Raw genomic sequence first — 13,952 nt, forward strand, 5'->3', positions numbered from 1 at the left:
AGCATGGTTACAGCTTGTACCTATAACCTTTGAGACTACCTTTTCAAAATTAAGAAGGGGCTAGTTTTAGGAACATTTTAAGCTGATTTTTGCTGAGGTTTTTGTTCACAGAGATGTATAGCTTTGTATGGGTATGTGTACACAAACGTGTTTTGGCATTTTTGGCACACTTCTACCTCAGCCTACTGCACACAGACACAAGTACTTTTGCATATTCTGCTAAAATAGAGACCAGAATGTGGTGCCAAACCAACAATCTCATTCAACCATTTCACAAAATGAGGAGTTTCATTCATTTCATTTATTTGTATAGCACAAGTAAACACAACAGAAGTTGACCACTGTGCTTCACATAACAAGAGTCAGGAAAGAGAATAAAACATCCTTCAGACAGCAGAAAACATAAATAAAAATAAGAATTTAGAGAAATGCACGCTCCAAGAGATAAAACTTTAGTTTGAGTTTAAACTCATATAAAGAGGACAGCGATCTCAAGGAGACGGGGAGGCTATTCCACAGCCTAGGACCAACAGCAGCGAAGGCACGGTCTCCTCTTGACTTTAGACGCGAGCGTGGCTGGGACAGATTATAGTTGCTCGTGGAGTTGGTCGTGACATGGGTCAGAGGGTATGAGGTCATAAATGATGAACCAATCAATCGGCTCTGCTCCTATAGCACCTTGGTGTGTATATATAACACCTTTGGCTGGAAGGCCCGTGTTGAAAGTGTGTCTTATCATTTAGAGCAGACACTCACAGTGAATCAGAGGGTTTATGTTATACAAGGCTGCATTACAGAGCATATTAATATGTCAGCAATATCTAAAAACATCTCATTTAAAGCTTACTTGTAAGGGGAACACAATATGGTCTGATCAATCTTTATTCTCCATGCCAAGTAGCTCTTATCCTCTGTCAGAAGAAATGGGTACCCTAATGTAAACTAAATAATTCTAAACTATAGCCCTAATTTGGACCTACCTCAATTAAAACTTTAAATAATGTTGCTTGAGGCTGCAGGGAATAGCTTCATGATATGATGCATAGGGTTGTGTTGCTCACTGTTTGTGAAAGATGAGCAATAGATTGTGGCTGTGTGATGTGCTTCGATCTGACTCCATATCACTTTGTTTATGTTTTTTTATCGTAAGTATGTCATCTGTATGATAAAACAATATGTCAAGCGTTATTTGTGAAGCATTTGAACTCAAGGCAAATATCCCTCTGGGGACAATAAAGTAGGCCTATAGCTTGCAAAATGGTCCCTATGATATGTGAAAATGAAAACCTTGTCGTAGGACTATAGCAAAACCATCGTTGGAAAGGTCTCATCTTGGAGAGTAACATATGTCAGTCTGGAGAGGATACATTACTCCTGCTTTGAAATATTGACCTCTGAACCTTGAACCCAGTCCATGTTTGAAGGCTTGTCATTTAGCAACAGAAGGTGCTACACACATAAGACCAGCTGTTCTAGAAAGCTCTGGACATCAGCTATCATGTAGATATGGTCTCCAAAGTTTATCCACTGTAAGCTCTGTCAAATATGGTAATAAGCTATTTTCACCTATTTAATGATTCTATTTTTAAAATCTGATGATACCAGTGTGTTCACCATCCCAAAAAACCCAGAGTGTATCCAAAATTCTACACTACCAACTTCTACTTATGAGAAATATATCAATATATTTAAAAACTACAACTCCCACTATAGACGCGGCCCAGAATCTGTTACAAAGCTTGAGCACTTGTAGTTCTTCCGGGGTGGGTGGGAGGACGTGTTGGGCTCCTGTTTCTGCTGTCTGCCGTGAGTGGGCTTCATTCCATTTCAGGTTGATGCTGCCAGCACACAATACATGAGACAAATACATGAAACTGTATTTTATTATTGATGCTATCTTTATTGTTTAACTCCTCAAATACAACGTTAGACAAAAACATCAATATTACGAATATTATGTATTTGTATCTTTTCTATCCGCCGAGCGGTAATTACGACGTCACTTCCGGAGTCTTCAGCTGATTTTTTTAAAACGTTATTACGGTGCATAACTTACTGGAACAAAACTGAGCAACGTGTTGTTGCTGGTGACAAAACTACTGATTATATATATTTATTACATGACTTGCTTATATTCTAATGTAGACTGCGGTCTGTTATTTTCTTGATAACAGACCGTTGCTAAGTATAACACACCGTTGCCATGCATAGCAGAGCGTTGCCATGGACGCAGTTCTGTTCCCTCTGGAGGAGAGCTATCAATCGATCCGCTAGAAGAAGATTGGCGTCGGGGTCCTGATCTCCCCGTCGTTGTTGTAGTCGCTATAGCAACGCTCTACATGATCCCTTACGTACATTGAAGTGATACGGGCGTTATAGACCCGCTGATCGCTGTCTGATTCTGTGAATGAATGCCCGCATTGCATCTTGGGACATCGGCTTTGAATGCGCCCAGCTCGGCTCATTTCGTAGCTTACTGTTCTGTCTTATTTACTGTAATATTTCACCGGTAATAAGACCGAAATAATATTATTAAAATAAAGAAATGCATACCATGATAACAGCTAAATACATGTTGAAAGATGTAGCGTTATAGTTTTAAAAATATCAATAAACAACAAAGCAATCCAGCTTCCCTGGCCGAAATAGACCGAAATAATAACATTAAAAGAAATACATATAAACCGTGATAAGATCTGGTGAATAAATGTTGAATAAAACAGCGATTATTGGGCTAAAAATACCAATAATATCAAAGCTGTATCCAGCTTCTCTGCTGCAGCCCGAGTGGCAGAAAGTTTCGTGCTGTGATTACGTAAGATGCTTCTCATTGAAATACATTAGTATAAAAAACGTGACCCCAACACGTAAATCTTCAAAATAACGTGAGGGTATCACGTTCTAATAGATTTAATTTCGTAATGCCATCACGAACTGACGTGAGACTGGGTTGGTTTTCGAGCAGAGAATATCTATAATAAGCATTTTGAACCATTTTCTAAAGACATATGGTTGTTTGAAAATGGACACTTGGAACTAAAACTAATTAATTTATCCTTACAAAAATGTTAAATTAATTGAGCATGGCACATCTCCTCCTTCCTGCGTTTGCATGCTGCTAGCAGGTTCAAACCAAGGTGGCCCCTCCCCACTCAGGCGTGAATACTAAAAAAACAGCATGTAAGTATATGTAGTAATAAAAACATAACATTCAACATTACAAAAGCAACTTTGGCAAATACTGTAGCGGCTCTATTCCGATGGGACACCAAGTATTGCACAAACATTGACTAAACTGTCAAGATGAATTTGGTTTTCAAGCCTTCACATTGTTATTCCTTTGATAACCCATATCTTTTTTCTAACCTTCATCTTTGATTGTTGTAAACAGGACACCATCTTTGATAATGAAAAAGTTGCAAGACTTTAGTTCAGTTTGTAGTTTTCACTGGTTTGCCAGGGGGATGTGCATCTCTGGGCATCCCAGGAGGGGAAAAACACTTGGGTAGTTTCACAATTCATGCTTTCAAGCCTCCACTAAGGCTATGTTACATTTGGAAATCTTTTTAATGGGGCATTATGTCCTCCCAAGTCACCTGATCAAACTGCAAATTTGTTCCCAAAGGTTCTTCCCTAGAGTCTTAAAGTGTTCCCTTTTGTCATAAGTTGTCCTTGTTTTTAACCATTGTGTTGCCACGGCTAAAAACAAGGACAACAAATAAAAAGCCAGTCATATTCCCTGTTTGTGTTTACATTAACTTGGCCGTTGAAGCTGATTCTGATTCTGTTCCAGTAAAGCTCCTCCTGTTCCTGTTTGCAGATTATACACTGAGTACAGCACGCGAGGTGATGAGAGAGATGCTCCACTTGGACATGTATCAGCTGTTGCTGCTGCTGCTGCTGTGCAGTTCAGGTGCTTTAAAGATGACGTGTTATTATTCAAATATTTGTGTTGATCTTTAAATCAGAGGACAAACTGCACACACACACAGACAGAATTAAGACAAAAAGGTAAAATGGACAATAAACAGTAATACAATAAATCCTCCATGCATTGTAAAGTTAGCCATCAAGGCTCTGTGCTTGGACTATTTCTTTTTACCTTAAGTATGCTTCCTCTAGGCAATATTGTTAGGAAACACTTGATAAAGTTTCACTGTTATGCAAATAATACCCAATTATACATATTGATTAGGCCAGAAGAAACAAATCAGCTAGTTAAACTTCAAACATGCGATAATTAAAACAATAGGTACGAGTTACTGAAAGAATATTACAATATACGTTTTCTTTTGATCCATCCCAGACTTCCAATTCATTTCAATTCATTTTATTTATAGTATCAAATCATAACAAGAGTTGTGTCGAGACACTTTACAGATAGAGTAGGTCTAGACCCCACTCTATAATATACAGAGACCCAACAATTCCAGTAATTCCCCCAAAAGCAAGCATATAGCTATCATAGCATATAGCTTCCTATGATAGCTATAGGAATAGATGGCTCAATAGAGCTGTGACTCTCTGTCAGCCTGGCTACAGTGCTGAAAAGGAACCTTGGGTTGTTCTTATTTTCTTCTATTAGTGATGAGTATTAGGCTGATCTGGCATTTCTGAGAGCCTTCCTTTATGTTTTCAGACTTCTGTGTTCTGTGTATACACGTGTTCATCACATCCTTAGTGAACTGATAAAATGCTCCAGAGTGAGTTCATTAAGGTGTTTCTGAGCTGCTAGAAGATTCTTTACAAAAGAACCTGAGAGAGTTTGTTCTGTCCAGAGATGTGATCCAATCACACTCCTTTATACTGATGTTTACCTTCTGATTTTCTCCTCAGAACTCCAGGCTGAAGAAGAACAAACCTCAACAGGTATACAGAAACAGAAAAGAGAAATAAAAAAAAAAACATTAAAGCAGAATCAGCATTTACAGTTTCATCTTTTCCTAATTAAATAAAATTATTTTGCTGATGACTCTCCTGTTTCTGTTCAGAGTCTGTCAGGTTGGTGGGAGGAGACAGTCACTGTAGAGGAACACTGGAGCTTAAACATGGAGAATGGAGACCAGTGAGTTACATTACAGTAGATTATCACTCTGACTGGCACCTGATGATAGCAGCTGCTGCCTGCAGAGAATTGTACTGCGGCTCTGCTGTTTCTGTAGAAGAGAGAAAAGAGTCCTCAGTCAGATCTGTGTGGTGGATCTGGCCTGACTGTGTTCAATCTGGATCTGCTCTGAGGAACTGTATGTCGGAAGATTCCTCTTCCTCCATCCTCTATCTCAGCTGCTCAGGTAAGCCCATCAGTGGAGGAACAGAATGATGCAGATGATGATGTGCAGAGACTTGCACAGACATTTTGGAGCAATTTGCTCAAGTAAAAAATGGACAAATAACAAATGAAATCTAATATTAGTCAATGTAGTACAATGTAGACAAAAAAATGAATTAAATGTCTACAATGGCATGTATCTTACTTTAACCATAGATATAGAACAATAGATATGACATGTAATTCTGATTTGCCATTCCAGGATGGAAGCACTTGGCGGCCATCTTACCAGGGTTAAGTTTTAGAATTGCTTCCATTGGAATCAATGGGGAAAGAGGCTCATGTTGTCTTTATTATCCTTATATTTTTCTACCAATACATCAATAGTGGTTTTAATTCAAAGTAATGACTGTAAGACAACTGTGCCTTACTGTAAGAAACAAAAATAGAGATTTGGGTGGAATTTTGATTGATATAGCTCCAAGAGAACAAGTAATGTGTTCAATTATGAAGATAATCTCATAATTTTGCATTTATATTGCAGGTAATAATTTTATTTTTTCAATTTTGCATGAACTTAATATGTAAAAACTGTCTTTGGTATTCTGAATGGCTAATATACATTAAACAATATTTTTTAATGTCAATCTCAACTATAAGACCACATTTCCCATCAACCACGCCACTTCCTGTTTAGCGTTTGTTTTCTTACTGTCACCGGCCGGGTGTTCTAACGGAACACCATACCCATCAGAATGGGATACCTTCGGTTAATGCGCATGCGCAGCAGTGACATTTGTGGGATTGCGCATGCGTTAAATTTAAACCATCATTTCAGCATACCTAAGATTACAAGCGGTAAGTGTTGGTGTATTATATCCAACCCGGTCTCACGGCAGTTCGTGTAAATGGCCACGTTATTCTTAATCTATTGATACGTGTTCACGGAGACGTTTTTCTCGTTTTTTACGTGTAAATGTAACGTTATTTTTTACATGTAAATGTAACGTTATTTTAGGACTTGTAAATGTAACGTTATTTTCTCGGGGTAAGGACGCCGGGAGGCGGCCGAAAAGGTCGCTCCATAAGCCGGGAGGCGCCCGCGAGGCGCCCGCTGGTGAAATACATTACTTTACATTTTCGTCTTGTCCACGTAAAAACCGACAAAAACGTCTCCGTGAACACGTATCAATAGATTCAAATAAAGTCACAATTACACGAACTTCCATGAGACCGGGCTGTTATATCGCATTAAACAATGGGCTATCAAAACAGCATACCTCTTTTATAAACTGTATTTTTTTTTATTAAACCAGGGGTTATCAAAACAGCATACCCCTTTATAAACTGTATTTCTTTTATTAAACCAGGGGTTATCAAAACAGCATACCCTTCACAAACACTGGTATGCTGTTTTGACAAAGTAGGCCAAATTGACAGACCCCGTTATAAAACTAAACTTCCGGTATGCTATTCTGACAAAGTATGCTACATCGACAGAACACCGGCGTGGAGTTAGTTTAGACGATGAGCGGAGTAGTTGAAGAGCCTCGCTAGCTTCAATGAGTTTCTGTTGATAAAGACTATAATGACTTCACCAGAACTGCTGATGGACTTGTCGCAATTTTCATTGCGCTAACGTTATGGAAATTACGTTTACGATAGTAATGCGGAGACTTGCTGCTGAAGTAGGAAGTCTTTCTGGAAGTTACTTTACCTCGTCAAGACATGGATTATTAAGTTTTAATTTGCTTTACTGAAAGGAAAATCGTGTAAAGGCATGAGGTAAGCTGACAATAGATAGTTAATAGAATAGTTAATATATGATGACTGACAGCAGGATTCAACATGGCTAATGTTTGGGGAGCTAACGTCAGCTGGTGAAAATGTACCGTTAAGTGCGGCTGGTCTGTTAGGCTCCGTGTTGCTGGTGTGGCTACTGTTGATTTGTGTAACGTAACTTTACTCTATGTGTAACGTTACAGTACTTGTCGTTAACTTTAATTTAACTGAAAACTTAACACAGATTGAGTGAAATCAGCCGCAGCAGTCAGTGTATGTATGTCAATATTAACAACGTGTTAAAAAAAACTGTTATAACGTTAACGTTACTAAATGTCTTATTTGAGGTAAAAATCAATCAACTAAAACGATGTTTGCTGTTCATAAATGATGTTAAGAGCTAGCTAGCAATCACCAATAACTGACATCTCAGCCGGTCTGTTAACAGTTGCCAGGCAACGTAACTAGCTAGCTACCTAGTTCACCAACTTTTCTGTATTTATAATTAAAAAAAGAAGAGAAAAAATACTCTATCTACTCCTACTGACGTGTGGAAAGTGAAAGTGAAAGTTTCTATGTGGAGTTTGTATGTTCTCCCAATGCTTGCATGGGTTTCCTCCAGGTGCTCCGGTTTCCTAGCCTGACGTGGTCCTACTCAGATTCTAGTCAGAATGTGAGTCTGAAACCGCTCCATTGGGCTGTGATTATGGGGCGTGTTCCAACCGAACCAGGAAAAAATGCCTCTGCATTCATTGGATAGACCTACAACCAATCAGAGCAACGAAACTCAACTCAACTGTCAACAGAACTCAACACTGTGTGTCGTCTCCATAGCAACCACTCTGCACAATGCATTTGTTCTAACTTCCGACTTTTAGACTTTTTTGAAGCTGGATATATCATTTGTTGCGTGTAAATATAAATATGGATAACGTTAGTGATAGTGACATGCTCGCTACAGTCGCATTTCTAGAGATGAATCGGCGAAAACACGTTTTATTTCAATGAGTCACGGCTTTGTTCTTGCGCCGCTGGGCCTCTCTCTCTTCAGTCTCTCTCTATCTCTCTCCACCATATAACACTACCGTGCTTTGTTCTTGCGCCGCTGGGCCTCTCTCTCTTCAGTCTCTCTCTATCTCTCTCCACCATATAACACTACCGTGCTTTGTTCTTGCGCCGCTGGGCCTCTCTCTCTTCAGTCTCTCTCTATCTCTCTCCACCATATAACGCTACCGTGCTTTGTTCTAGCGCCGCTGGGCCTCCCTCTCTCCAGTCTCTCTCTATCTCTCTCCACCATATAACGCTACCGTGCTTTGTTCTAGCGCCGCTGGGCCTCCCTCTCTCCAGTCTCTCTCTATCTCTCTCCACCATATAACACTACCGTGCTTTCAGGCAGTTGTTGAGGCTCCTCCGCTGAGGATTTTAAAATTAATGCGCTGTCGATATCGTCTGTAACAGACGTGATGGTGGAATCTACACATCTCAGTTCTCCAGCGGCAGCCACCTGTTGTAAACAAATTCAACCCAAGCGATCTTTGGTGACGTGGTTGATTCGGTTACTGTTGATCATCTGTCCGACAATTTGATTGGTCCGAACAGATCCTGTTCGGGCAATTATTGCTCCTCAACGGAGCAAGTCCAGACCGAACTTCCCGACCTTGAATGTTGTGGGCGGGGCTAAGTCCAGGCTACCGGTTTCCCCCACTATCAAAAAACATGTACTAGGTTCACCAGTCTGCCTGTCTGTCTGCCTTTCTGCCTCCCTGTGTGTCTGCCTGTCTGTGTGTCTGATGTGTGTCTGCCTGTCTGTGTTTGTCTGTGTTTCTGCCTGTCTGTCTGTGTGTCTGCCTATCTGCCTGTCTGTGTATCAAATGTGTGTCTGCATGTCTGTGTGTGTGTGTCTGCCTGTCTGTGTGTCTGCCTGTCCATGTGTCTGCCTGTCTGTATGGCTGATGTGTGTCTGCCTCTCTGTGTGTCAGCCTGTCTGTGTGTCTGATGTGTGTCTGCCTGTCTGTGTCTCTGTCTGTCTTTGTGTCTGCCTGTCTGTATGTCTGATGTGTGTCTGCCTGTCTGTGTCTCTGTCTGTCTTTGTGTCTGCCTGTCTCTCTGTGTTTGCCTGTCTATGTGTCTGCCTGTCTGTGTGACTGCCTGTATGTGTGTGTGTGTGCCTGTCTGTGTGTCTGTCTGTGTGTCTGTGTGTCTACATGTCTGTGTGTCTGCCTGTCTGTCTGCCTCTCTGCCTCTGTGTGTGTCTGCCTGTCTGTGTCTTATGTGTGGCCATGAGTCTGCTCTCCTGGGGTCTCATTTATAAAACTGTGCGTAGGATCCTTACTATAAGTGTACGTGCGCCCAAAAGCCCAAATTGGCGTACGCCGAAAAAAAGTCAGATTTATAAAACCGTGTGTACGCACACCTGTAAGCAATGTTCCCTTTATAAATCAGAGATTGACTACAAGTGTGCGTACGTGGATCAGCCTCTTATCCCGCCCTGTACACGCCCATTTTTAACCATAAATAGTCAATGCAAAGCACCTCGTGAATGCTGATCAGAATGTTAATGACCCTGGCAGTTGTTCTTCGTTACACCGAATCATGACGACTGGCGGAGAAACAGTTGTCGCACAGTGTAGGGAAACCGGATCTATAGACTACCTTTATTAATAAAATCTTCCAAAACGGCAGGCATTACGGCACTCGGGGACAGCTTCGATATACCAGACGTATATAATAAGATTTAACATTACTATATATTATAGCCAAACAAGCCTTAGGGATAAAGTTGAAGATTATATTTAATATTTATTTAAAAAAACACTTAGCTGTCTGACATTTCCCTCTGGAAACAGCCGGTTTCACCCAGAGTGGCGAGGACCTGTATTTGGACCGGGATGGCACGGTTCCGGCGTGTTGCCCTCTCTACTGGACCCAATTCAGTACATAGATCCAAGAGCGCAGCTATATTACTATTACAGCTATATTAGGGAATTTAAATCGGCATATGAGCCAGTCATTGTCATGGTCCCTGAAGTCTCTTTTTCTCCTGATTCTTCCATTCCAGTCCTCCTGCAGGGCCAGCAGGGCCAGCAGGGCCATCATGCAGCATTATACGCACGGGTTCACCACAGTAATATGTTTAGCCTACATCAATTTGTGATTGTTAACACCTTGGTAAAATCACAGCAACAACTAGTGGTATCCCCCACCCCGAGATACAATTTGAAATCGAAATGTAATAGGCAAACACACTTTTCTTGATGCAGGTTTTGTTATGAACAGTATTAAAGTTCGGGCTGATAACGAGGACATAGAGCGTAACAATTGCACGAGAGCTTTACGGCTGTATTTCCAGACTTTGACATTTGATGATATATGCACAGTTTTAAAGACAGATATTTAGTTATTTACACTGTGTTCTGCCGTTATCTAATGCTAGGGTATTTGATGCTATCCTGTATTCCATGCAGTCAGGCCATCTCCTCCTCCTGCGCTCCGTAGCGGACAATGTGACAGCGAGACAGCGCCGATTAAATATTAAGAACGAGTTTTGATTTAAGATTTGAGTTGGAGGTGTTTATCACTCAATTATCACTCAGTACAATCTTCATGATATGGTGTGAAGAAATGTGCGTGAGGCATTAATACTTAAACATATTAAGAGTAGCCTAATCGTTATTCCCACATGTACTTTCTGCAGTCTGACTTCAGTTCACCACCTCACCATCTGCGTCGCCAATTCCTATTTTGTTAACAAAATGTGCGTACGCATGGGTCAGAGTTTGCGTGGAGGTCCGCACATTCTCCCGTCAAGTTTGTTTTTTATAAATCACAACCATTGCGTGGGAAGTGGCATACGCACATTTTCAGCCCCGTTTTGTGTGTACGCCACGTTTATAAATGAGACCCCTGGACTGTAGAAGCTCAGGCTCAGATAGAAACACCTGCTCACCTGGAAAAGCTGTTGGGCTCACCTGCTCAGGTAGAAGAGGAGCTGCAGCTCTGATTTGGTTAATTTCTGTTCTAATGAAACTCACTGTGTTCTTTTGCTGATGACTCTCTGGTTTCTGTTCAGATCCTGATGCTTTAAGGTTGGTGGGAGGAGCCAGTCGCTGTGCAGGAACACTGGAGCTGCAATATCACAGATATTGGAGACCAGTGGGTGGCTATTATTTCTCTGGCTGGACCCTGAAGACAGCAGATGCTGTCTGCAGAGAGTTGGACTGTGGCTCTGCTGTTTCTGTAGAAGAGAGACAAGAGTCCTCAGTCAGATCTGTGTGGAGTATCAGGTCTGACTGTGTTCGGTATGGATATGCTCTGAGGGAGTGTGCAACATCAGATTCCTCTTCTTCCATCCTGGACATCACCTGCTCAGGTAAGCCCTACAGTAACATCATCTATGGGGTAACCCCTTGGGGTAAGGACTCATTCCCTACCAGAAGTAGGCACTCTATCGGTTTCCTGCTGAGAACCATGGCCTCAGATTTAAAGGTGCTGATCCTTATCCCAGCAGCTTCACAGTTGGCTGCGAACCGATCCAGTGAGTGCTGAAGGTCACAGGCCGATGATGCCATCAGAACCACATCATCTGCAAAAAGCAGCGATGAGATCCCCAGACCACTGAACCGCAACTCCTCCCCACCACGCATCTATATCCTGTCCATGAATATCACAAACAGGATTGGTGAAAAAAATGCAGCCCTGGTGGAACACCCACTTGGAACGAGAGATCCTGGACACAGCTCTTGCTTTGGACATACAGAGATTGGATGGCCCTGAGAAGGGAACCCTCATCCCATACTCCTGCAGCACCTCCCACAGTATTTCTCGGGTGAGTCAAGTCTAAATTGAGCCAGGATAACTGGGAAATCCCAGCTTAATCCCTTATCTTGGTTTTGTGAAATAGCCCTCAGGATGGAATCTTCATTGTTCATCTTCCGAGGTCCGACTATTGGCTAAACCCTCCTTTCCAGAACCTTGGTGTAGACTTTACCAGGGAGAATGAGAAGTGTGATACCCCTGTTATTGGCACACACTCTCTGGTCCCCCTTTTTGAACAGGTGAACCACCACATCGGTCTGCCTCTCCTTAGGCACTGTCCCAGACTTCCACGCAATGTTGAAGAGGCGTGTCATCCAAGACAGCCCCCCCACACCCAGGGATTTCAGCATTTCTGGATGGATCTCATCAATCTCCGGGGCTTTGGAGTTGTTTCACTACCTCAGTGACTTCCTCCATCATCCTCCAGCTCTGCCTCTGACATAGAGGGCGTGTTAGTTGGATTCAGGGGTTCCTCAAAGTGCTCCTTCCACTTCCCAATTACCTCCTTAGTTGAGGTCAACAGCATCCCATCCTTCCTGCCCACACCTTGGATGGTTCCCCGTTTCACCCTCCTGAAGTGCCAGACGGTTTTCCAGAAGCACTTTGGTGCCAACCAAAAGTCCTCCATGATTTATCCGAACTTCTCCCACACATTGCTTTGCCTCTTTAATGGCAGAGGCTGCAGCCCTTCGATCCTATCAGTACCCTGAAACTGCCTCCGGAGTCCTCCAGGATAACATATCCTGGAAAGACTCCTTCAGTCGAATGGCTTCCCTCAACCCCTGTCCTAACTCACCACCAGATGGTGATCGGTTGACAGCTCCACCACTGTCTTTATTCGAGTGTCCAAAACATGCGGCCTCAGGTCAGATGATACAATCACAAAATCTATCACTGACCTTTAACCTAGGGTGCTCTGGTAACAGGTACACTTATGAGCAACCTTATGTTTTAACACTGTTTGTTATAGAAAATCCATGACAAGCATAGAAGTCTAACAACAAATGACCACTCAGGTTCAGAGCAGGGAGGCCGTTCCTCTCAATCAAGCCTCTCAAGGTGTCTCCATCATTGCCCATGTGTGCGTTAAAGTCTAGCAGCAGAACTATGGAGTGCCCTTCGGGAGCCCCATACAAGACTTCATTCAAGGTCTCCAAGAAGGCTGAAAACTCGAAGCTGCTGTTTGGTGCATATGTACAAAAAACAGTCAGATTACAACCCGTAAGCATAGGGAGGCAACCCTCTCATCTACTGAGGTAAACTCCAACGTAGGTGTGCTCAGCCAGGGGGCTTGTGAGTATCCCCACACCTGGGCGTCGCCTCCATGTGTGTAAATCTCATCTAACAGTTGAGAGGGAAAATAAACATAAAATGTCTTGAAGGGGACACAAACAATACAGCCAAAAGTGTACAGTTGTAGAGGATATGTTTAGTTGTGAAACTCCAGTAAGTAGACTGGCAAGGCTGTTTCATTCACTTTAAACATCGGATAAAGTTTGTGATATTGTCGCCTCACACCCTGGACAACTCTGGAAAAGAAGAGTCCAACCCCTATCCAGGAGTACGGTTTCAGAACTGACTGTGAGACGTCGAGGTAAGCGCCAACAGATGTAAGTGGTAGCACTCCACCTCTGCACAAGTTTCCCCAGCAGTTCATCCCACAGGTGGTGGGCCCAAGGGGGTAAGCTTCGCTTCAGAACTTGAACCTCCTATGGCGCCATTTTGATGCTACAAAGCGATCACCTCCCGTTAGCATTCCATTGACGGCCATTCATTTTGATGTCATTTTGACAGCGAATAACTTTACATCTGAAGCATTTAAAGACTCTATTTGTCTATTGTTTATTTCTAAAGAAACAAGACAATGTATAAAAGGCTCCATTACCTTGTACCTCACGATATGGCTCCATAGCAGGCGTTTTTGTAAAAATAGGCTAACGATTGTGTCATAACCACATGACTTACTGTCGCATAGTAGAGGAATTACCGTATAGTACAGGAGAAGCTCGCAGGCAGTTTTGACTTACGTTAGGTTTAATTACTAATGTTAACTAGCATTTTAGTTAGCAATAATTAGCCTGTGCCC

At 42.2% G+C, this 13,952-nt stretch overlaps 1 protein-coding gene across 1 annotated transcript in view; it reads left to right on the forward strand.

Moving 5' to 3' along the window:
* Positions 1-615: 615 nt before the first annotated feature.
* Positions 616-13,952, forward strand: part of LOC120548972 (scavenger receptor cysteine-rich type 1 protein M130-like) — a 36,898-nt gene continuing 23,561 nt past the window's right edge. Inside the window, exons 1-5 of the mRNA XM_039785474.1 lie at positions 616-627; positions 4,837-4,869; positions 4,992-5,065; positions 5,284-5,291; positions 11,121-11,420. Of these exons, the coding sequence (XP_039641408.1) occupies positions 616-627; positions 4,837-4,869; positions 4,992-5,065; positions 5,284-5,291; positions 11,121-11,420 (427 nt within the window). The remainder of the gene's footprint in view (positions 628-4,836; positions 4,870-4,991; positions 5,066-5,283; positions 5,292-11,120; positions 11,421-13,952) is intronic.

This window comes from Perca fluviatilis, chromosome 20, assembly GCF_010015445.1.
Source record: "Perca fluviatilis chromosome 20, GENO_Pfluv_1.0, whole genome shotgun sequence".
NCBI classification, from domain to species: Eukaryota; Metazoa; Chordata; class Actinopteri; order Perciformes; family Percidae; genus Perca; species Perca fluviatilis.